Below are 25593 nucleotides of genomic sequence, written 5' to 3' on the forward strand. Positions count from 1 at the left end.
CTGCCCTTGAGACTGAACCAGAAACTCCAGCGGGTGCAGAATGCTGTGACAAGACTCCTCATGGGGTCCTTGCCGCGGGTTCACATTCATCCAGTGCTTTACCAACTCCACTAGGCTCCCGGTGGAGTCCGGGGTCAGGTTTAAGGTGCTGGTTTTAACCTTTAAAAAACCTATACGGCCTAGGATCCTCGTACCTACGGGACCGCCTCTTCTGGTATGTCCCACGGAGGACCTTACGGTCTTCAAATAAAAACATCTTGGAGATCCCGGGCCACAGGGAGGTTAGGCTGGCCTCAACCAGAGCCAGGGCTTTTTCAGCTGTGGCCCCAATCTGGTGTAATGCTCTGTCACAAGAGACTAGGGCCCTGCGGGACTTGACATCTTTCCGCAGGCCTGCAAGACGGAGCTGTTCCACCAGGCCTTTGGCCAAGGCACAGTCTGACCCCCTCCTTCTGTAATCCTCATAGAACTCTAACCCAATGGTTGTCATTAATTTGATTCTGAATTGATTTTAAAATATATTTTAATTAATTGACTGTGTGTTTTTATGTACACTGTGCTATTTTTACTTGTTGTTAGCTGCTCTGAGCCCGGCTTTGGCCGGGGAGGGCGGGATACAAATAAAAATTTATTATTATTATTTATTATTGAGGTCACAGCGCAGAGACAGACAAACAAAGGAGTTGGGACGTGTTAGAAGAAAGCGAGTGGGTGGGAATCGCAACAGGGCAGCCAGCTGACACGTTGTCACTGGAGAGTATTTCTGAACCCCCTTCTCCCAGAACTTGGTGTAAATTAAGAGTGCGGGAACAATGGAACCAGAGACTTTTGGCTACAAACAGCCACGTAAGGAATGTGGGAGGAGGAGCCCAGTTTGGAGCAACACCATGTTAAGGCTTGTTGCGTTCTTTTGTCGCTCCCTTATAGGATTGAAAAAAACTAACAACTCCCTTGTTTCCTCCGTACCTCCTGCTGCAACGAAGATGTGCTAAGGACGACGACACGGTTCTGGCATCCGCACCAAAGTTTGCCGCCCACGGCCACCATTTTGGTCACAGGGCTGCCGGGAGAGCCCAGAGAGAGGGATTTGGAGTTCTGAGAGTCCCAAAAGCGTCCTGGAAAAGAGAAAGAAGGGAGAAGGGGAAATAAGATATCAGAGGTTTCTCTTCTCCTTCACAGAATTTAAACATGCCGGAAAATAAGGTGAGGATGGAGGCTACGGAGATTCCAAAGGAGCAGAAAAGACTTTTCATGTATGCAAGCGATGCTATTAGCCCAGAGATGGAAAGAAGATAAAGTCCCTACCAGAGAATAAGGGCAAATTAAGCTGTTGGACTATGCCAAAATGGCAAAACTGACCAGAAGGCTCATGAAACCACGAAGACAAAAGTTCCAAGGAAGAATGGGAAATATTTATAATTTATTTAAGAGACCACTGTAGGCAAATGAAAACATTAGCAGGATTTTAACAACCCTTGTAATGTAACAAATACGTTGGATAATATGGGTAGACTTAAAATATGGATGATGAAATAATATGCAGCTGAAAACGATGACAATAGGACCCATGGCGTCTAGAGCGTCAAAGAAATCTCTTAATGTGTATATTTGCTTGGTATTGTTATAACGCTTGTAAAAGCAAACAATTTTTTTTAAATTTTTTTGAAAAAGAGAATGGAGTGTCATAAAACGCTGAAAGGGCAGAAAGGGCGGCACCACCTTGGACTCTGGCTGGTGGGTTCCAGCTCTGTGTTCGCACCCACGGGAAAAGTCCCCGCAACAGAAAACTAGCGCACCAGGGAGAGAGATGCCATTCCGCCTCTTCACCTGCTACGTTGGTTTTCCATCTGAAAGTTTGTGGCGTAGAGGGGCGCTCCAAAATGTGATTATCCCACCCGCTCATTCTAAATCAGGGTCTGGCAACCCAGTGCCCATGGGCGCCAGGGAAGCCCTTGGAAGCTTCTACAGGTGCCCCAGACTCCAAGCTTTGACTTTTTCTTTTTAAAGTCTCTAACAGCCCTCCTTGAAATAAAGCTACAGTTCAAAATGTGCATGTACCTTCCAGGCGATTTCTGTGAAATGGGAGCAAGTGACCACCTTGTGTATTTTTCCTGGTGCTGAGGAATGCTCCCTGTTGCTATGAGACAGCATCAGTGTGTCCGGGGATGGGCTACTCCCACCAAGCACTGCTATGAGCTCCAGCGAGCATTCGCACACAGGTTTTTAAACTTTTTGTCACTGCTTATTCTCTAAGCCTGTGACTTCTAGGCCCAGAGGGTCACAGCAACTGAGTGCTCCTCCTATGCAGCCATGTGGCCAGGTACCGTATTTTCCGCCCCATAAGACGCACCTGACCATAAGACGCACCTAGTTTTTAGAGGGGGAATGCAAGAACAAAATATTCTTTAAAGGGAGAGCAGAGCAGAACCTGTATACATCCAAGGCTCTGCTCAGCGCATAGCTGTCAAGCGTCCCTTATTTGGCGGGACAGTCCCTTATCCCAGAGCCATGTCCCGCTGCTGCCCCTTATCGATGATGTCCCTTAAATAAGCTACTGAAGGTAATGAGGCCCTTTCTATGTCCAGCTGTCCTTTGTCAACAACAAATTGTTGCTGTTTTTTGTGTGTTGAATATATGCTATATGGTGATTTATGGACCCAATAGGTATCTAAAGCCATTTGCATGCAACAAAATATGTATTTTATCAAAGTAATTGTTGATCCCTTATTTTGGCTGCTGATCCCTTATTTTCGAGGCTGCTGGTCCCTCATCTGTAAGTTGACAGCTATGGCTCAGCGCTCCCTTTCACGAGCCGTCACGGGCTGCCCTTCTCCCTCCTCGGGGAAAAGCCCCCAAGAGCCGCACACATGCTCCACGCGGCTCATGAAAGGGAGCGCGGCTCTTGGGGGGCTTCTCCATGAGGTGGGGGAAGGGACAGAGGGGCTAAGCCAGAAGCTAGGACAGCAAGAGGGAGCACTGCGCAGCGATCCCCCTCGCTGTTCTGGCTTCTGGGATAGCCGCACAGCCTGCATTCGCTCCATAAGACGCACACACATTTCCCCTTACTATTTAGGAGGGGAAAAGTGCGTCTTATGGAGCGAAAAATACGGTAGGTGTTTTGCTACAGCCGCCCATGTTTCCAGCATTAGAGCCTTACTGAAAGCATCTTTACGGTCAAATAACTCACCGGCTTCTCTCTGGTAGGCAACGAGCTCTCCGTTCGCCAGCGATACAAACACCTGGTTATCTAGATACCTGTGGGGGAAAAGCAATGGGCTTTACAACATCAGCTGGAAATCAAATAAGTGGCATAATAATAATAATAATATTTTTATTTATACCCCGCCCTTCCCGGTTCAAAGACCGGGCTCAGGGCAGCTAACAACAAATTTAAAACACTTAATTGTAAAAGCAGCATAAGATACAGTATAAAAACATGAATAGCAATAAAATTCAAACTTCAGAAATCAATTTGGGGGAAATCCATCTAATAAGCATTAGATAATCCCCAGGGCTAGCTGGCTGAATTGGTCCTACTTGGGCCAGCGAGGAGCCCAGGGGAGAATTAGTTGTGGGATCCCAGAGCGGGTGATCTTCATAAAAGGGGAGGGGGAGGGAAGAGAAGGGAAATAAAAGATCAGGCTGAATTCAAATTAAAGGCCAGGCGGAATAGCTCTGTGTTACAGGCCCGACGGAAGGAGGTTAAATCCTGCAGGGCCCTGGTCTCATGGGACAGAGCATTCCACCAGGTCGGAGCCATCACTGAAAAGGCCCTGGCCCTGGTGGAGGATAGTCTGACTTCCTTGGGGCCCGGGACCTCTAAACTATGGTTATTCAAGGACCTTAAGGTCCTCTGTGAGCTAAGTAAAACTCAGGGTCACCTATGTCCATACTGATACAGCAACTCCTTATTTAATCATGAATGGCGATTAATATTGGGGACGGGGACACCTTTTTGCTTAAAAGCATTAATTTCCCATGTGAACTAACTGATTCAGAGCTTGGTCATTCTGAGATCCGGGAGCAAATGCCATCGCAAATGTTTTCCACCCATCTCTGTTTGATGCTAGAGGGAGGAGGGCGAGATTGCCCTGGGTTGAGATGCTTCCTCATCTCCATCGCTTTAACTTTAGCAACTGCTTAGTTTTGCAGAAGTAAATACCATATTGGCCCAGATATAAGCCGCACCTGAATATAAGCCTCACCTTTAAAATTCAAAGGGGGAAAAGAAAAGAAAAAGACAATACCCGAATATAAGTCGCTCCCTTAAAATCCTGCAGGCAGTTACACCCGTTCAGTCTTAGCATATGTCTGTTTTAGCAGCAATATCGTAAAAGCCAATTTTTGTAAGGTCACAAATTTAAGCAGCGCTTTAACTTTTCACAGTCAGAATTTGGGGGAAAAGTGAGGCTTATATTCAGGCCAATATAGTATAATATGTACTTCTTGGTACGATTAACTCAGCAGCAAAGTCACATGACGGTGAACAGGAAGGCCAAGACCTTAGCAAGACCTGCGTCTGGGCTGTACCCCTTCATCTTGAAGGTGAGGGCTCACACGACTAAATACCGACATCCTCATTTCCTGCTTTTTAAAAATAATTTGTTCTGGTTTTTGCTGGTCGAGGGTGGAGCAAGGACCCTGAAACCCCCATTGACTCACTACTGAAAATTGTATTCAGCCACTTTTGGATTGTGCAATTTAAGCAAACCGTTAAGCAAACACAAATTTTCAGCCCTGTGGTCTAAAAAGGTGCTTTAAAACGAAAGCTGGGTTTCTCAAGAAGCTGGATTCTGTGCTCACATACACTCTGCATTTCAGCTGAAGCTCCACTTACAAAATGCACGTCACAGAGGCCGAATGTTGCATCTTCATGCTATTCTTCCTGTTTCGGATGTTGTCCGAGGACTGGTAGACATGGATGCTGCAAATCAAAGAGAATGGAAGCAGGAATGAGACTCTGGCTGGTTTGTAGGGAGAAAAAACAGTGCTTTGCTGACTTAGCAAACTAATGCCAGTGTACTGGAAGAAGCAAAGATCACCAGTGTCAAAGCGATGATTCTTCAACATCAACTTCGTTGGACTGGTCATGTTGTGCGGATGCCTGATGATCGTCTTCCAAAGCAACTACTCTATTCCCAACTTAAAAATGGAAAGCGTAATGCCGGTGGGTCAATGAAAAAGGTTTAAAGACTCTCTCAAGGCAAATCTTTAAAAATGTAGTATAAACACCAACAATTGGGAAACATTTACCTGCGAGCGCTCCAGATGGAGAACAGCCTTTCCCAAAGGTCTCATGGGCTTTGAAGACACTCAAACTCAGGACGCAAGGGAGAAACGTGCTAAGAGGAAGGCACGCTTGGGAAATCCACACCGTGATCAACTCCCGCCAGGAAACCAGTGTCCCCAATGTGAAAGGATGTGTGGATCCAGAATTGGCCTCCACAGCCACTTATGGACTCACTGTTAAAAGCGTGTTCATGGAAGTCAATCTTAATCAGCTACAAGAAGAATACTCTGCTTTTGAAATATAAATTCCTGGAATCTAGCCTCCCTTGGCTGCAGGCCTGTGGCCAAAGAGATCTTATGGATTTGCCAAAGACACAGCACTGACTTTCAATATTCGATGACAGATCCTTCCCACTCTGTGTTAGAACACCTTTCGACATTCCATGACATCACAGCAGCCAAACCAGTAGCTAAGGGAGCTTGCCGAGAGCTGACAAGGTTTAGCTTGTTATATAGGGAGAACTGGCCACTGGTCCAATCAACTCCTGGCAAATAGAAGGGGAAGAAATGGAGACAGAGAGAGATTTTACTTTCTTGGGCTCCATGATCACTGCAGATGGTGACAGCAGTCACGAAATTAAAAGACGCCTGCTTCTTGGGAGAAAAGCAATGACAAACCTAGACAGCATCTTAAAAAGCAGAGACATCACCTTGCCAACAAAGGTCCGTATAGTTAAAGCTCTAGTTTTCCCAGTAGTGATGTATGGAAGTGAGAGCTGGACCATAAAGAAGGCTGATCGCCTAAGAATGGATGCTTTTGAATTCTGGTGCTGGAGGAGACTCTTGAGAGTCCCATGGACTGCAAGAAGATCAAACCTCTCCATTCTGAAGGAAATCAGCCCTGAGTGCTCACTGGAAGGACAGATCCTGAAGCTGAGGCTCCAAGACTTTGGCCACCTCATGAGAAGAGAAGACTCCCTGGGAAAGACCCTGATGTTGGGAGAGATGGAGGGCACAAGGAGAAGGGGACGACAGAGGAGAACGAGATGGTTGGATAGTGTTCTTGAAGCTACCAGCATGAGTTTGACCAAACTGCGGGAGGTAGTGGAAGACAGGAGTGCCTGGCGTGCTCTGGTCCATGGGGTCACGAAGAGTCGGACACGACTAAACAACAAAAAATAGGGAGGGAAAAAAAGTCTAAATAATTTCAAGGCGCAGTCTGCCTACCAGCCATCCTCTGTCCCCAGCCACATGGAACTCTGATAGGCCTCTGGGTCAATGCTCAACAGGTCCTCCAGGCTGCCTCTGGTGAATGACCCTCGACTTGACCGCCTCAACGCCCGTCCGTCCGTGGGGCTGTCGCTGTTCTGGGCGAAAGTGGTGGCAATGGGAAGGAAGCCGGCAGGGTCTTGCTCCTCTTCCGAGCTGGTTGCCTCAGCTGTTGCATCTTTGGAGCTTGGGATCTCCTCATCTGGCAAACGAGAGGCAAACAGAACTAGCAAGGAACCTTCCAAACTCAAGGAAGACCCCTGGCTTGGTCACTGAAAACGTAACATTTCATTTTCAGTTCTAAACTCAACTTATTTGTCAGATCGCTAACAAATGCACATCTAATCTAGACTGTTAGTACGGTGGTACATACGCTTCAGGTTACATATGCTTCAGGTTACACACTCTGCTAACCCAGATATAGTGCTTCAGGTTAAGAACTTTGCTTCAGGATGAGAACAGAAATCATGCTCCGGCGGCACAGCAGCAGGAGGCCCCATTAGCTAAAGTGGTGCTTCCGGTTAAGAACAGTTTCAGGTTAAGAACGGACCTCCGGAACGAATTAAGTACCGTATTTTTTGCACCATAACCCTCACTTTTTTCCTGCTAGAAAGTAAGGGGAAATGTCTGTGCGTGTTATGGAGGGAATGCCTACGGGTGGCATGCCTACGGATTTTCCTCCTCTAAAAACTATGTGCGTGTTATGGTCGGGTGCGTGTTATAGAGCGAAAAATACGGTACTTAAACCGAGGTACCACTGTATTTAGTTAAGCTGGAACTACGTCGGAGGAATTTCTCTCTTTCTTTATCAATTATTTTTGCTTTCCCATAATTGTTAACAAATTGTGTTCCAAATTAATACAAATTTAAAAACTGATTTCCCAACCCCCAGGCGACCCCTCTATTTTCTTCCCTCCTATCCCAGTACGACAACATTTCTAACTTGCATTTCAAAATCTCACTGCTTTTGGGGAAGCCCAAAGTTCGGAGGAATTTCTATCTGTTGCTCCCCATTTTGGGTGCTAAATGTTTTCACCTTTCCTTAGACTTGGAATTTTGATACTGTGTTTTAGGGGACAACCCTAAAACCCTTCATCCACACTCCTGGAGGGGGTCGGAATTGGGTGGGGGGTCTTCCTCCACTCAGCTCTGCTGCCATAGAAGACCCTTCTGAGCCCACTGAAGGCGAGGGCTGTTTGGGGAGCCACCACCAACAGGTTCCTGTCAATAGAGGGCAGAACGAGGCTCTGGGAACAAGGCCTTTTAGAATGGGGTGACAAGCAAGGGTCCGGATCCGTGGAGCCCAGTCATGGAGCTGGCAAACAAACCTCCTGCTCTGACTGGCAGCAGCCAGCAAGGCTTCATAAGCTGGTGGAGGGCTGTTTTATTAAAGAGAGCTCGTACTGTCGTTGCGGTGCGGTGCCATTGTTTATTTTGCTGCAAGCTGCACCGAGGAGCCTATTGCACCGAATTGACGGCATATTCCGAAAGAAGAAAAGGAAAATAATAATAACAGCAACTAACATTTAGTGGGAGGCTCTCATTTCGCTTGGCAGATGTCGTATTATTTTCCACGTAAAAGAAACACGGATTGCCATTCCTGAACTTGCGAGCTGAACAAGCAATAGCAGCTACCGTGTAAAACAATTGCAGGGACATTTACAGCCTTCTGAAAACGTCTGTTTCTCAGAAACGAAGACGCCGACGGCAATTTATTCACATGCTTAAACGTTTCTACTCTGCCAGATTGCACAAGGAAGCCGAAGAGACGTTCCTAAAAAGGAACTGTTTCTTAGGACGACACTCTGCATAGATGCAGAGTTGGGTTTGTAAAGGAGAGGTGCTGGGGTTCAAAAATATGCTCAGCAACAGAAGGGCACCTGGGGAAGGGGGCATGGCTGGCTTGGGGCAAGTTACTAGCCCTCAACGTTGCCGTGCGAATGGTCCGACTCACTTCCGAAGCTGGAAGATATTGTGGAGTGGCTGGCTTGGCTCTGGAGGGTGCCGGAAGGACTCGGCGAGGACTCATCATCCGTGTCGTCACTGTCGAAGGGGACCAGTTCTCGGGTGGTGCTGTCCACTGGGTCCGAGAGCTCCAGGGAAGACCCGGAAATGGAGATATGCAAGCACTGCTGGGGCCCAGACTCGTCCATCGACGTGTGAACCGGTTCTGAGGAAGGGCTGGCCAGAGATTCGGGGCGCTCCCTGGGTGCAGAGTGAGGTGGGAAGATAATAATAATAATAATAATAATAATAATAATAATATTATAATAATTTATTATTTATGCCCCGCCCATCTGGCTGGGTTTCCCCAGCCACTCTGGGCAGCTTCCAACAAAGTATTAAAATACAGTGGTCTGAAAAAAATGTTGAAATATACATTTAGTAAGAAACCAGAGGCATTTTTTCTTGGTCTGGAATTGCCCAAGAAAGATGTTAGATTGTTTTTGTATGCCACAACTGCAGTTGGATTTTGTTAGCTAAGAAGTGGAAAACACAAGAAGTCCCAACACTGGAGGAATGGCAGATGATGATGATGGACTTTTCGGAGCTGGCCGCCCTGACTGGAAGAGTCCGCAACCAGAAGGAGGAGGAGTACCAGGAGGAATTGATGAAATTCAAAGACTATTTAGTTAAACATGCTAAGATAACTTAATTAGAAAAAAACTTGCAAATACCAGATAGGCTTAGGATTTAAATATGTAATGTTAGAGAATAGTATGTTAAAATGAAAAGAAAGAATGATGTTAAGTGATTAAGTTAATTTTATGAGAAACTTCGTTTTGGAAAAACTGTTACAATGATATACACTGAAACTCAACCAGGGGGATTTGAGGAAGTCACCTAACAATGTTACTAAGATTGGATTAAGTACAGTTAAGATTTATGTTTGTTTGTTTGTTTGTTTGTTTGTTTGTTTAAAAATTCTGGAAAATCAATAATTTAAAAAAATACAATAAAAAAAATACAGTGGTCTGTTAAACATCAAAAGCTTCCCTAAAGAGGGCTGCCTTCAGATGTCTTCTAAACGTCTGGTAGTTGTTGTTCTCTTTGACATCTGGTGGGAGGGCGTTCCACAGGGCGGGCGCCACCACCGAGAAGGCCCTCTGCCTGGTTCCCTGTAACTTGGCCTCTCGCAGCGAGGGAACCGCCAGAAGGCCCTCAGCGCTGGACCTCAGTGTCTGGGCTGGACGATGGGGGTGGAGACGCGAAGAGAACAAAAAGGCATGGGAAAAAGATAAACGGAGAAGCTGCGTCTCTGCAATGAGCAGCAAAACCTGAGCTGCCAGGGTGGAAGCCTAAGAGGGGACAGGAACTGTGGACGTTGGGGATTCGCTGCCTTCAGGAACCAGGAAGCACAGAACTAAATGCCCTTTAAGAGAATCATAGAATTGCAGAGTTGGAAGGGACCCTGAGGATCATCTAGTCCAACCCCCTGCAATGCAGGGATTGTTTCCTGGGTCCAGGACATCTCCCCGCCCCAAACACATTCCCAAAGGTGCCAGAACTACTAAAAGGGCCCCCCTCTGCCTATTTTAACACCCAAGAGGGTCTGTAGGGAAGGACATGGTCTTTCAGATAGTCAAACCGCAAGTTCTGACCCCACTGTATTGGACTAGGTCTTGGGAGAGCAGGGTTCGAATTCCTGCTTGGCTGTGCAGTTCACTGGGTGACCTTGGGCCAGTCACTGCTTCTCAACCTAATCTATCTGCTCCATAGGGTTGCTGTTATTGCTGTAAAGGTAAAACAGGGAGGAGATGTACGCCGGCTGCCTTGATCTCCTTTTGGGAAAGGCAGGATAGAAATGCAATAAACAGACAATAAATAAATTCTAATTCAGCCGTTTCCTGCAGGACACACCTCCCTGGCTTCCAGCCACGTTTTTATCTGACAGAAGCGGGTTCTGGATCCCCCAAAAGCTTTCAAGCCAGCCCTTCTCAACCAGAAGTTCTTGGACTACACCTCCCACCATCCCTGACCACTGGTCCTGCTAGCTAGGGGTGATGGGAGTTGTAGTTCTAACAACACCTTTGGAACCAAGGTCGAGAAAGGCTGGCTTACGCCATGAACAAATGTGTTCGCTTTCCAGGGGCCACAAGATTCTTTGCTGCCACAGACGTTCTATATAATAATAATAATAATAATTTATTATTTGTACCCCGCCCATCTGGCTGGGTTTCCCCAGCCACTCTGGGCGGCTTCCATAGAAACCAAAAAACACTAAAATATCATACATTAAAAACTTCCCTGAACAGGGCTGCCTTAAGATGTCTTCTGAATGTCAGGTAGTTGTTTATCGTTTTGACATCTGATGGGAGGGCGTTCCACAGGGCGGGCGCCACTACCGAAAAGGCCCTCTGCCTGGTTCCCTGTAGCTTTGCTTCTCGCAATGAGGGAACCGCCAGAAGGCCCTCGGTGCTGGACCTCAGCGTCCGGGCAGAACGATGGGGGTGGAGACGCTCCTTCAGGTATACTGGGCCGAGGCCGTTTAGGGCTTTAAAGGTCAACACCAGCACTTTGAATTGTGCTCGGAAACGTACTGGGAGCCAATGCAGGTCTTTCAGGACCAGTGTTATGTGGTCTTGGCGGCCACTCCTATTCACCAGTCTAGCTGCCGCATTCTGGATTAGCTGTAGTTTCCGAGTCACCTTCAAAGGTAGCCCCACGTAGAGCGCATGGCAGTAGTCCAAGCGGGAGATAACCAGAGCATGCACCACTCTGGCGAGACAGTCCGCGGGCAGGTAGGGTCTCAGCCTGCGTACCAGGTGGAGTTGGTAGACAGCTGCCCTGGATACAGAATTGACCTGCACCTCCATGGACAGCTGTGAGTCCAAAATGACTCCCAGGCTGCGCACCTGGTCCTTCAGGGGCACAGTTACCCTATTCAGGACCAGGGAGTCCTCCACACCCACCTGCCTCCTGTCCCCCCAAAAACAGTACTTCTGTCTTGTCAGGATTCAACTTCAGGATTCTAAAAGTGAAACTACCCACAAGAAAGTCCTTTTCTGGCGACTTCCTTACCGGAAGCTTCGCTTGAGGCCCGGCACAGAGGCGATGCAGAGGATCCTGGCAGAGCAGACGGCGATGCAGGCCTCGACGATAGGCTCCTTTTTGACGCTGAGGAGGCAGACCTGCCCGACGTAACCGTCGCTGTTGCACACCCAGACCTCGTAGGCGTTCTCCGGGTTGCTGTGGCTGGGTGAGGCGCAGGAGAACTGCCGGAGAAGGGACGAAAAACCCAGGTTGCTTTTGAAACAAGCCCTAAAAGCGCTCACCAGAATGGGCCCAACCGAAAATGCATTCTCCAGAACCAATAATTTATTGGTGACAAGAGTCTTTAATGGAGGTGCAGTAGAATTAAATGAACAGCACTGGGGTGCAGTGGGGGCTTCTTTCCTTAGCAGTAAGGAGGTGGAACTATGTTATTTATTTATTTTTTCAAGGGACCCTTTTGTTTTTAAGAGGGAATACTTGGTGGGTAATGACTCTTACCTTGGCTGGGACGAACGAAGCTCCGCTTTCTGTGAAAATTTCTCCAAATAATATCCTCCAAACATACAGGTGCGAACAGAGCTTTTGCTTACAAAGAGGACCATTAATGCCTGAAAGTGAAGCGCTGCTCAGAGCTCAAGCCTTTAACAACCAGCTCTGACAAGCCAACTCTTAAGATTTTAGGTAGAGGCGCTTTTGACTCATCGGTGGCAAAGGTCTTCATTTAAAGTGCAGTATCAGCCTGGATAGCTCAGTTGGTTAGAGTGTGGTGCTGATAATACTAAGGTTGCAGGTTCGACCCCCGTATGGGGCAGCTGCATATTCCTGCCTTGCTGGGGGTTGGATTAAATGACCCTTAGGGTCCCTTCCAGCTCTAGGATTCTTTGATCTAAGTGTTAGTTTCTGTTTGGACGCGGGTGGCGCTGTGGGTAAAACCTCAGTGCCTAGGACTTGCCGATCGCATGGTCGGCGGTTCGAATCCCCGCAGCGGGGTGAGCTCCCATCGTTCGGTCCCAGCTCCTGCCCACCTAGCAGTTCGAAAGCACTCTTAAGTGCAAGTAGATAAATAGGTACCGCTTTATAGCGGGAAGGTAAACGGCGTTTCCGTGTGCTGCGCTGGTGCTGGCTCGCCAGCTACAGCTTCGTCACGCTGGCCACGTGACCCGGAAGTGTCTCCGGACAGCGCTGGCCCCCGGCCTCTTAAGTGAGATGGGCACACAACCCTAGAGTCGGTCATGACTGGCCTGTATGGGCAGGGGTACCTTTACCTTTACCTTAGAGTTAAATGAGCTGCACTAAGGTGCACTGGGATGCGAGTGGCGCTGTGGGTTAAACCACAGAGCCTAGGACTTGCCGATCAGAAGGTCGGCAGTTTGAATCCCCGCGACGGGGTGAGCTCCCATTGCTCCGTCCCTGCTCCTGCCAACCTAGCAGTTTGAAAGCACGTCAAAGTGCAAGTAGATCAATAGGTACCATTGTGGCGGGAAGGTAAATAGCATTTCTGTGCTCTGCTCTGGTTCGCCAGAAGCGGCTTAGTCATGCTGGCCACATGACCCGGACGCTGTACACCGGCTCCCTCAGCCAATAAAGCAAGATGACCGCTGCAACCCCAGAGTCGGTCACGACTGTACATAATGGTCAGGGGTCCCTTTACCCTTTACCTTTAAGGTACACTGAGGGTTTGTGTTTTCTAAACAATCAGCAAATTGAACTATAGTTTCAGACAGTTATAATATGGAAACGGTAGCAACAAACAACAGATGAACTGCGTGAATTCGGTTTGCAAAACTCGGACCTACCTGCATTCCACTCCTCGTTTTCATGATGGGAATCGCTTTCAGGAACTCAGGGTCCAGGCAGTTTTTGTAGGAAGCTGGTTACGAAAAGGAAAAGAAACAAACCTGTAGCGCGGTCCGATTTGCGGCGTAATCCGCCGCAGCTCTGTGGAGTCACGATAATGAACAGCCGTCTTGAATCTATCTACACATTCTATCTATCTATCTATCTATCATCTATCTATCTATCTATCTATCTATCTATCTATCTATCTATCTATCTATCTATCATCTATCTATCTATCTATCTGACCGTTCCCCAGTTCTCGCCCCTAAGACTCCACAGCCACTGGCTGAGCTGCTGTGATGTCACAGCATGTTTGAAAACATTTCAGCTGCCCACGCTATTTGTCAGCAGCAGTTTGCAAAGAGTGGTGTTCCCGCAGTGGAAGCAAGCGGTCAATTTGACTGGGGATAAAACCTTGCAGCTTGTTCATCAGTGCCGCAGGAGCACCTACAGAGAGGGGGAGTGTTAGGGGGGGAAAACCCCACATCTATTTATGCTCCAGATCAGCCCCTCCATATAAAGGAAGAGGCAAGACAGAGTACGTCTTGGATTGAACTCTAGGTTGAGGGAGGAGCATGAGAGCACATTTTTTGGCTAACCTCTCTCTTCAGAGCTACTTCTAAAGGACTAAAGAAGCAGATGAGGAAGATAACTTGTGCAGAGGCTCTATTAGTTCAGACTGAACTCAGGTTACCCAATGTCCCCCCCCCCAAAAAAAAATATTAAAGCTAGCATGTCAGGGAGACAGACTTCAGCTTCTATGTGCAGGGACGGACCATCGAGTACCGTATTTTTCGCTCCATAGGGCGCACCTAGTTTTTAGGGGGGGGGGGAATAAAGGCTCGCTGTCTTGGCTTCGTTTTTAGCTGCGAGGCTAGGGCGGGAGAAGCCCAAGTTTCCCCCAACCCCAGAACAGGTCCGGGAGCGGTGGCGAGGTTGTGAAGCCTTTTGTGCTGGTCCCGGGGGGAAGGTTACCGTTGACGTAGTCAAAGTCTGGTCCTGGGTCACTAGCCTGGAAACAGTTCGCAAGGAGCAGGGCGAGGTCCGAAGCAGGAAGCCGAGCGGGGACAGGAACACTGGAGGGCCAGGTCTGGGTCCGGACAGGAGCAGGTACTCAACGACGACGTTGCTCCCGCAACCTGGGACCGGGCTGACTGGCCTTTATCTTCTCTAAGGCCAGGGGCGGTCCCAGCCCCCAGGAGCCCCGCCTCTCCTGGCCTTAAGGCGAGCACTCCTCCTGGGAGAAACCAGTTCCCTTCGCCTCTCTGCCCTGAGCCTCTGCAGTTCAGGAGAGGCTGGAGGGTTACTGGACCCAGGGGGAGACTCACCTGTAGGCACTGAGTCCTCAACCACCTCCGGAGCCAGAGTGGATTCACCTGGTGCCTGCTCCTGAGGATCCGGCACAGGTGCAGGCGCCTCAGAATCAAGGCCTTGCCCCAGTTCAGCCGGCCCTGGAGGCGGGGACTCCTGTGCAGGCTGGGATTCCTCCGGTTCACCCTCTGAATTGGATTCCCAGGCCATCACACCTTTGAAGTGCAGCGTGAGTTCCCGCTGCGCTCCAAAGGCTTCAGGTTCCTTTCGCTGAAGCCAGGAGAGTCTTGCTCTCCCAGCTTTAGCAATAGGAACCCGAAGCCTTTGGAGTGCAGTGCGAGTTCCCGCTGCACTCCAAAGGCTTCAGGCGGCTATCCCTGAAGCCTGGAGAGCGAGAGGGGTCGGTACTCACCGACCCCTCTCGCTCTCCATTCGCTCCCTAGGACGCACACACATTTCCTCATCATTTTTAGAGGGGAAAAAGTGCGTCCTATAGAGTGAAAAATACGGTAGGTCTGAGAAGTGCTCTTTGCGAACTGATGCCAAACATTATGAGTTTTATTAACTGCACGATGCGTGCGGCTGCTCCGTAACAAGAGTTCCCTGGGCGCCTTACAAAGCGCTCCCTACCCCAAAACATTAAAACGGTGTAAAGCAGTAAAAAAAACACCCTACAATATCAAAAAACAAAGCCCCAAAACACTCAAGACAAGGACCTAGTTTCTTCTTGGTGTCCTCGAAGGCTTGCTCAAAGCTATGGCGCGCGTCTGGGTTGGGGAACTCAAAGATGTAGGACTCCGTGCCGTCCGCCTTCGTTGCCGTGAGTTCCATTTTGTTGGGCGGGAAAGACTGGGTGAAGGAAAGGGACTGCTTCTCCGCCAATTCGCGGTGGATGGCGGCCATCAGGTCCTTGATAACGTCGTCCAGGCTCTGAGGGTGAGCGAACACAAATGTTGGCATTAGCTGGGAGAACACCATGGACTATGTGGAATAAAACTCGGCAGCAGCAAGTTTCTAGTCCATCTTAAGCAGTCGCAACAGCCCACAAGCCTATAAGAGCAACCTTTAGCAGTTGGTCCCTTACGTCTCTCGCCCCAACCTGGCCACAGTGATCCATGCGACGGTCACCTCCAGGCTTGACTACTGTAATTCGCTCTATGCGGGGCTGCCCTTGAAGCTGTCCCAGAAACTCCAGCGGGTGCAGAATGCTGCAGCGAGGCTCCTCACGGGGTCCCTGCCATGGGAGCATATTCATCCAGTGCTTTTCAAGCTGCACTGGCTCCCGGTGGAGTACAGGGTCAGGTTCAAGGTGCTGGTTTTGACCTTTAAAGCCCTTCATGGCCTAGGACCCTCGTACCTACAGGACCACCTCACCTGGTATGCCCCACGGAGAGCCTCAAGGTCCATAAATAGCAACACCCTAGTGGTCCCGGCCCTAAAGAAGTTAGATTGGCTTCAACCAGAGCCAGGGCCTTTTCAACTCTGGCCCCGGCCTGGTGGAACGCTCTGCCTCATGAGACCAGGGCCCTGCAGGATCTGATTTCTTTCCGCAGGGCCTGTAAGACAGAGTTGTTCCACCTGGCCTTTGGCTTGGAGCCAATTTGATTCCCTCCCTCTCTTTGTTTTTTCTTTTCCTTTCTCCTCCTGCGATGAGGCTACATTTTAATATTTTAATGTTTCATTATTTTAATGTTGTATTTTAATTTTGTTTTTAAGTTGTATTCATTCAACTTGTTTTTATTATTGCTTGTTAGCCGCCCTGAGCCCGGCCTTGGCTGGGGAGGGTGGGGTATAAATAAAATTATTATTATTATTATTATTATTATTATTATTATTATTATTATCAACCGGGTTGGTATCAGAGCTTTGATTTCCAAGCTCCACATTTAGAGGTGACCCAACTGGAAGCCATCAAGGACAGGGCCTTTTCGGTGGAGGCACCACAGATGTGGAATTCTCTCCCCAGGGTGAGCTGACTAAAATCTTTCTGATTTTAGAAGGTTACTAATTTATTCTTTCTTTCTGGAACACATTTGTGGAGGTTTAAATGCTGATTCCTTTTTGGTTTGTGACTTTTAGAGTTGGTATATTTTAATCTTTAAATGGCACACATAAATAACCTTTATTTGTGTATGCTGCTACTGCGGCCCATGTTTTGTTAGCCCCCAAATGGAAAACGAGCGAGGTCCCAACCAAAGAAGAATGGCCACTTAAGTTGACAGAATATGTGAAGCTTGCAGACTTAACATATTGAATAAGAGAAGAAAAACATACGTTTAGAGAGGATTGAAAAATGTTTCTTGAATATATGGGGGGGGAATCATGTACACCTGAAAAGGTGGGCAGCATTAAGATAAATTCAACAGTGTAAATAAGTTTTGATGGATGTAATAATGGAATACTGGAAAACTGTGGGAGGCAGTGGAAGACAGGAGTGCCTGGCGTGCTCTGGTCCAGGGGGTCACGAAGAGTCGGACACGACTAAACGACAACAGCAACAATGGAATACTGAATGGTATAGTTTATGTAAAATAAGCAGGGATTTATGATATGAAAAAGGAACCATGGAAAGAGAAGAAGTCATTGATATTTTAAGGTTGTTTAAATGAATATTTTCAATTATGAAACAGAAAATTTAATAACACACGTATGCATACACTGTGTGTATATATATATATATATATATATATAGAGAGAGAGAGAGAGAGAGAGAGAGAGAGAGAGAAATGGAAGCTATTCTGATGGTCTTATTAGAGATAATTGGAACTAAAAATGGCCTAGGACCCTCGTCCCTACAGGACCGCCTCTCCTGGTATGTCCCACGGAGGACATTACGGTCTTCAAACAAAAACATCTGGGAGATCCCGGGCCACATGGAGGTTAGGCTGGCCTCAACCAGAGCCAGGGCTTTTTCGGTTGTGGCCCCGATCTGGTGGAACGCTCTGTCACAAGAGACTAGGTTCCTGTGGGACTTGACATCTTTCCGCAGAGCATGCAAGACAGAGCTGTTCCACCAGGTCTTTGGACAAGGCATAGTCTGACCCCCTCCTTTCGCAATCCTCACAGAACTCTAGCCCAATGGTTGCCATTAATTTGATTTTGAATTGATTTTAGAATGTATTTTAATTAATTGACTGTGATTTTATTTAAATTGTGCTATTTTTACTGTTGTTATCCGCTCTGAGCCCAGCTTTGGCTGGGGAGGGCGGGATATAAATAAATTATTATTATTATTATTATTATTATTATTATTATTATTATTATTATTATTTATTTTACAAAACGCCTGTACTTGCCCCAACAACCTCGATGGTTCTCACCTGATGGGGGAAGCTGAGGGTCTCTGAAAGCTTGCTAACTTGGCCAAGGGTGCTGAGGTCTTCATCCAGGCGGGAGATGGCTTTCTGGATGCTCTCGCGATTGGGCGATTGAGAAGCCCCTGGAGATGGACAGAAATCACACATCACGCCACGTTTGTCTCAGGCAAGGAGGCTGGAGATCTAAGCCAGCTGCATTTCTCAGTATCTACGGCCTGTTCTGACATAACACGAAACATCGACTTTACAGAGCACCATTTGGAGGTTTAAAATGCAGCAATTAAGTGGCAAGCGGTTAGGCCACGTGGCAGACCAGCGGCAATACTCCTTGAATTTCTGTATTCCTTGCATCAGTTATGCTAGTGATACCCTTCACTTTAAATAGACGAACCCCAATTAAAAGTGGGCATGAGGTGGTGGCACGCAAACTGTGTGTTTCTAAAGGTTGTGGTTGTCGTTCTCGAATGATGATCGCGAGCCACACGGCATAGCAACAACTTGATATAGAAGCTGCAGCTCGTACAAAACTCTGCTGCGTCCCTCAGTTTTTGAACGTAATCCGTTCCAGAAGACCGTTCGAGTTCTGAGACGTTCGGAAACCAAAAACTCAATATGGAAGCCTCAATACGGAAAACTGCGTATTGAACTGCATGGCATGTCCTACTTCTGAAAAGTGTTCAAAAACCAAAGCATTTACTTCCAGGTTTACGGCGTTCAAAAACCGAAACATTCATCAACGGAGACGTTCGAAAACCGAGGTACCGCTGTTCAAAATGTTCCATCAGCTGCCAAGGCCGCTGAACTACATTCAAGGTTTCCTCTTAAGCCTCTCCCCCCCCTAAACATATTAATTTTATTTCTGCAGCGTTAAATCCCTGTAGGTTCGTACGTTTCAATACTGTTTTATTGTCTGCATTGTGTTTTATAGATTCCTGTTTCTGAACGGCACTCAGGTATCGGGCAGAGATGTTTATGCATTCTGAAAGGGAACAACACCGACGGCAACAGACCTTTGACAATGTCCAGGTCTTCCAGCGGAAATTTCCAGAGCAATTTGTACTTGCTGGCTGTGTCGATCACACTGGCTGCTGTGTAACTGCAAAGAAAAATCACGTAACACTAAGAACGGGAGCAGTACTGACTGCAACCACTAAGTGGCCTTGTTGGCCTATTTTAGAGGGAAACACCTTCCATTTGTATCGTAAATTTTCTTTCTTCCCTTGATCAAGATGCTAAGCTGGTGGGCAGGGCCTAGCCAATTTTCTAACATGTGCAAAATCTAGATTTCTGAGATGCCTCCGATATGAGGCACACTTGACTGCCACTTGTGCATTCTTGGCTGAGATAATAGCTGTCAACTGTCCCTTATCTGGCAGGAAATTCCCTTATCCCAGCGCTGTTTCCAGCTGCTGTCCCGGATTGATGATGTCCCTTAAATTTCCCGGATTTAATGCTCGCCCGGGTCGGGAGGGAAGCAGCGGCTTGGGATCCTCCGCCACGAGAGAGAGCATGCGCATGAGCTGCCGTGTCTCCGTCTCTCCCTTTCCCCCCTCAGGGGTGCGTGATGAGGAGACGAGTGGCGGTGGGTGGGCAGGCAGCCCCTCTCTTGCGAGACTTCTGCCGCGCTGCCAGGGGAAGCCGGAGGCGGCTGAGGAGGCGGCCTGAGGGAGGAGGAAGAGGAGGGGATGGGGAGGAAAGCAGAAGGGTGGCGCTTCAGCGGCCACCACGGCGCCGCAACCGCCTCATGCCGGGCTCGCGGGCGAGTCTCTCTTCCTCCCTCCCTCTCTCTCTGGCAGGAAAGGGCCGATGGAACTCCTCGCGCCAGGACAACAGCAGCCCCGACGTGCATAAGCTAAGCAAAATCCCTAATTTTGGCTGCTGGTCCCTTATTTACAAATCTGTAAGTTGACAGCTATGGCTGAGATGGACCCTATTTTTATTTATTTATTTTTTTGCTACTTCTCAGGTGTGCGCAATTCTATACTAGAGGTGGGGCCTTTCCCAGCCCTTGAGCTGGATCCTGAAGTTTCCGACGGGGAACTCCGAAGAACAGCCAACCCCTGCTGAAAGCAGGACTCGAACCCGGCACCGACCGTGCGACAGAATTCCCAATGGAGAACTCCATGCTAATTTATTAATTTATCCCAGCTGCCTTGGGGCTACCAGGCACCCCCGGTTATGCCACAGTGGTAATTCATTGGCAGCCACAACTCTGGCTAACCCACCCCTGACATCAGGTGTGGGGCAGGCGGGCATGGTTTGGGCCCGTGCCTTATGGACGGAAATGGTCCCCGTGGGAGCCGAGAAACAGTCTGGCTCCTGATAAGATGCCTGTCCTTTGCAATTACTGCATTTTTCGCGCCATTTTTTTCTTCCTATAAAGTAAGGGGAAATGTCTGTGCGTCTTATGGAGCGAATGCGTGGTCCCTGAGCCGAATTGCCCAGGGGCGAAAATCAGATCATGCTTTTTTTTTTTTTTTTTGAAAGAGGGAATTGGGTGTTGAAAGGAAGCCGCTGATCGGCAAGCGATCGGGAGGGAGATAAGGGATGCTAGAGATAAAGGAGGCTGCCTGGGAGTGGGGAGGTAAAGACAGCAAACTTTCAAAGGGGGGAACAGGAAGACTAAAGCAATAAGGAGAGGAATTAGAAGAAAAGGAGGAGCAAAAACTGCTCCAGCTAAGAAAAAGACACTAAGGCAAACAAGAGGGAAGGGAGTGTTGAAAGGAAGCAGCTGATCGGTGGGATCGGGAGAGAGATAAGGGAGGCTAGTGATAAAGGAGGCTGCCTGGGAGGGGGGAGGTAAAAGCCCATGGATCTTCAGGATTTTTACATTGGGTAAAAAATTCACCATCAGATCACATAGCATGTCCATGGCTACAGCCTGCACCAAAAAAATCAGGCACCCACTGTTGCTTGGGGCCGCAATGGTGCAAAATGTGGTTACAAAGCATGGATCCACATGGATCCTCAGGATTTTTGCATTGGGTCACCCAAAATTCACCATCAGATCACATGCCTGTGGCCACAGAATGAACCAGAAAAATCATACATCCACTGTTTCGTTCAGAATATTTCTTTTCTTGTTTTCCTCCTCTAAAAACTAGGTGCGTCTTATGGAACGAAAAATACGGTATTATGGCTGTAAATCACACTGTTCCAAGTTGGGAGCTAGCTCTTTATTAGCAAAAACACGATCTGCACAGGCTTGGCTGTCAGGCCTAATGAGCACAGCAGGTCTCGCCCCATGAAATCAGCTGGCCCCCATCTCCCCACAGATTTATCTAACTCCCTTCCTCTTCAGGGCTTTCCCCAAGCAATGGGATACTATGCCCCTGCAACTTCATACCTTTTCTGGTCCTGGGAGATTAGGGGAAGGGGAGTTTGTCACAGGAGGGGGAGACACTGTGGGGTATCTGGGATGTGATACATAGATAGCAGTCAAGTACAACATTCCTTGTTTTCCTAGAGCGGACATGCAAGGGGATGTTTGGTCGGCCAGTCAGAACTTCCTGTTTCCTCCTGGGCTGGGACTTACTTCCTTTGCATGTGACTAGAGGTGGGTGTGACCTTACCTGTGCAGGTAACAAAAATACAAGGCACGCAACACTCTCTCTCTTCTCTTTGACTTCTCTCCATCGTTGGAGCAACTTTTTTTAGCTAGAGATGCTTCCAGCCAACAGAGGTTACTGGGACTATCTCCATATGGGATATATTTTAGTTATATATTTTGTAACGTATTTTGTAACTACAGTGGTGCCTCGCAAGACGAAAAGAATCCGTTCCGCGAGTCTCTTCGCCTTGTGGTTTTTCGTCTTGCAAAGCAAGCCCATTAGCGGCTTAGCGGATCAGCTGTTAAGCGGCTTAGCGGATCACCTGATAAGCGGCTTAGCGATCAGCTGTTAAGCGTCTTAGCGGCTCAGCTGTTAAGCGGCTTAGCGGATCAGCTGTTAAGCGGCTTGGGAAAAAGGGGGGAAGGAAAAACCCCCTGCAGGAACTCGCAAGACATTTTCGTCTTGCAAAGCAAGTCCATAGGAAATTCGTTTTGCGAAGCACCTCCAAAACGGAAAACCCTTTCGTCTAGCGGGTTTTCCGTCTTGCGAGGCGTTCGTCTTGCGGGGCACCACTGTATGTCTGCCTTCAGGGATCCAACTGTGGACTGAATGTGAGTAAACTACTTTTATTGACTTTAAATAAGATTGCTGTGTGTTCCTTCTTTTAAGAGGGATAAAAAGGGGGAACTTACCAAGAACATACAATTCAATACTGAATTGTATGATAGTGAGAGGCTTAAACAAGCCTGCAACCATCTACCTTCTGTGCGTTAAAAGGGGCTTTTTAAAAAAAAAAAAGTTTAAGATTTTATTTTTTACCAACAACCAAAACGCAAACAGTGAAATCCCCCAGGCGACTAATACATTGGGTACACATAATCAATAATAACACATTCAAATCAACCATATGTACAATTTTATATACATTAAGACTCCTCCATCCACAAGATTTATTTAACTTTTAACATTTTAATTGCCCCAAATTGTTCAAACCTACCCAAATAATTCACTATCTTCTCAAACCAATCCTCCTCTTTGTCTCTGACCTTAAACCCTTTCATTCTGTGTATCTTCAGTTAGATATTCTAAGATTATAATATTATTCAGTTCTTTCCTCCATTGGTTCACCCCTAGCTCTTCTGCATTTTTCCAGTTACCTGCAGTTCTCATCAATTTTACCCATTTACATTCCTCTTTTGTTTTTAACTCGGTGCTACTGAGACTAATACGAACCATTAATTTAGATATTCTCACCTTCCTACCCACAATTCCTGATATTTCTATACCAATCTGTTTCCAAAATTCATTAACTAACGGATAATCCCACCACATATGACTGTACATTAAAAGGGGAATGTAAACTCTGCTAAGTAAAGGGACTTGATAACGCAAGTTAGGAAGGATATTAATAAACAATATACAGTGGTACCTCGGGTTAAGTACTTAATTTGTTCCGGAGGTCCGTTCTTAACCTGAAACTGTTCTTAACCTGAAGCACCACTTTAGCTAATGGGGCCTCCTGCTGCCACCACGCCGCCAGAGCCCGATTTCTGTTCTTATCCTGAAGCAAAGTTCTTAACCTGAAGCACTATTTCTGGGTTAGCGGAGTCTGTAACCTGAAGCGTATGTAACCCGAGGTACCACTGTATCCTCTCCTGCCTCCCTGAACATTCCCACAGACACCCATGACTCTTCATCAGCAGACTCCTCTTGGCTTTCCTCCGCTCCTGCTTCTGCCTCTAATTCTGGCTGCCTCTCTGCCACAGAATCTCCCCGCTCACTAAGCCCTGTTCCCTCTCCATCTTCCAACGCTTCCTCTTCCTGGTCTTCTCCCTCTGATCACTTATCATTGTCCCACCACCAATCCCCGGGCTCTGAGCCTTCTTCCCTTGGGGGTCCCCCAGCTGGTTCCGCCCCCCCAAGTCCATCACAGACATGGCCCTCGAGCCGTCAATCACACGGCAACTTCCGGTGGGCTTTGGGGGTCGGTCACTTACAGGCTCATGGAGCTTCGCCGCAAGGACCCGGACTTGCGTTTCAGGGTGGTGCAGACGAGCAGGTCCGTGAAGAGGAAAAGCGAGCGGTCCTTCTTCCCGCCCACGGCCTTCTGCAACGAGACACAGGAGAGGTCAGGCTGGGAAAGCTCAGTCGGTTGAGCCAGAGACTCTTATAATCTCAGGGTCACGCGTTCGAGTCCCACATGGGGCAAAAGAGCCCTGCATTTATTAAGTGGCTTAGGGCCCTCGTTTTTACAGGACTACCTCTCCTGGTATGCCCCACAGAGGACTTTAAGGTCCATGAAAACCATAGTTTAGAGGTCCCGGACCCAGAGCACATGGAAACACCATTTACCTTCCCACTGCAGTGGTACCTATTTATCTACTTGCACTGGCATGCTTTCGAACTGCTAGGCTGGCAGGACCTGGGGCAGAGCAACGGGAGCTCACCCCGTCGTGGGGATTTGAACCGCCGACCTTCTGATCGGCAAGCCCAAGAGGCTCAGTGCTTTAGACCACAGCGCCACCTGCATCCCTAAATTTCATTGTAAACCGCTTTGAGGAGGGTTTTTTTCTTTCTTTAGCAATCAAGCGGCATGTAAACTTTATGAAATTGAAACAAAAAACAGGGTACCGCCTCTCCTTCCCTTATGCTAACACGTTACTTTCTCCCTTGGCAAAGCCACCATTTTACTTGCGTTGCAGGAAAAGGAGCTCTTTGGGAATATTCTGTATCTAAGCGCTTTGCTTTGCTCCTGGATATTCTATGGGATCACGTCGTTTGTGGGAAGGGGGTGATTGGTTGTGTTTTGCTTTTGCTCTTGTTTTTATTGTGTATTTCGTGCTTATATCTTGCATTTTTACGCTGCAAGCCGCCCTGAGATCATTGGCGGAAAAGCAGTATGCTGCTATCATTACACAGGGAAACAAAATTTCTGTTGCAATGACACCTGCAGTTGTTCTAACCTAATTTCGACGTGCTGATTTCATATCTGAAGTTGGTTTTGTTCTGTAAGCTCTAGGGTTTTTTTGCAATTCATGTTTTTCACTTTTCACCATAATCTTTGTTTTTCACAATGCAAGAATTCAATATTTTATTAAACACATAGCCACTGTAGTACAATATGAGTATAAATGTAAGTGACTTATATAGCATTGAACATGACACGCATAGCATTGAAAATGACATGTATATCTATTTACAGTTGGAGGTATGGAAAAAAATGTATTCCCTTGGGATACACAGTATACTGGGGAACAATCCCCCCCCCCCATTTTCTGTTGCATGAGATTTTTCAACTGTTCTTGTATGTTCTTTAAATGCTGATTTCAAATCTGAAATCAATTTTCGTGTACGTGCTATAGTTATCTTTCAATTTCCGACTTTTGCCGATATGTCATATTTACACTGGGGATAAGTGGACACTGACACGTTGATCTACCCTAACCCCATGGTAATTACTGTTTTGCAAACTTATTTTTTCTTTATTTTTATAGTTTTTTAACCTAAATACAGTGGTACCTCGCAAGACGAATGCCTCGCAAGACAAAAAACCCGCAAGACGAAAGGGTTTTTTGTTTTTTGAGCTGCTTCGCAAGACGATTTTCCCTATGGGCTTGCTTCGCAAGACGGAAACGTCTTGCAAGTTTGTTTCCTTTTTCTTAAAACCGTTAATACAGTTGCGACTTGACTTCGAGGAGCAACTCATAGCACGCGGTGTGGTAGCCTTTTTTGAGGTTTTTGAAGACTTTGGTGATTTTTGAAGCTTTTCCGAAACTTTTCCGACACCGTGCTTCGCAAGACGAAAAAAACGCAAGACGACAAAACTTGCGGAACGAATTAATTTCGTCTTGCGAGGCACCACTGTATTTGTATTTTTCAGATCAGACCATGGCTTCTTCAAGTAGACAAAAATGTCATGCAACAGAAAATGAAAAAAAAAATTGTTTGCCAGTGTTGTTGTTATTCGCAGCTCAGCGCGGAGAGAAGTGGCAGCAAAACAATGGCCCCTGGCAACTCTTACCAGGAAAGCAGCTATGTGGTGAGGGGGGCAAGGCAGATAAGACATGCCTCCCTTTCTGCCC

The 25593-nt window shown here is 47.5% G+C and overlaps 1 protein-coding gene across 1 annotated transcript in view; it reads right to left on the reverse strand.

Moving 5' to 3' along the window:
- Positions 1-25593, reverse strand: part of ARHGEF17 (Rho guanine nucleotide exchange factor 17) — a 182783-nt gene that overhangs the window by 17470 nt on the left and 139720 nt on the right. Inside the window, exons 8-18 of the mRNA XM_077926899.1 lie at positions 23509-23618; positions 18971-19056; positions 17964-18082; positions 15360-15573; positions 13290-13363; positions 11521-11714; positions 8453-8703; positions 6457-6700; positions 4838-4924; positions 3188-3255; positions 967-1115 (exon numbers count right to left, since the gene is read on the reverse strand). Of these exons, the coding sequence (XP_077783025.1) occupies positions 967-1115; positions 3188-3255; positions 4838-4924; positions 6457-6700; positions 8453-8703; positions 11521-11714; positions 13290-13363; positions 15360-15573; positions 17964-18082; positions 18971-19056; positions 23509-23618 (1596 nt within the window). The remainder of the gene's footprint in view (positions 1-966; positions 1116-3187; positions 3256-4837; positions 4925-6456; positions 6701-8452; positions 8704-11520; positions 11715-13289; positions 13364-15359; positions 15574-17963; positions 18083-18970; positions 19057-23508; positions 23619-25593) is intronic.

Source organism: Podarcis muralis, chromosome 4, assembly GCF_964188315.1.
Source record: "Podarcis muralis chromosome 4, rPodMur119.hap1.1, whole genome shotgun sequence".
NCBI classification, from domain to species: Eukaryota; Metazoa; Chordata; class Lepidosauria; order Squamata; family Lacertidae; genus Podarcis; species Podarcis muralis.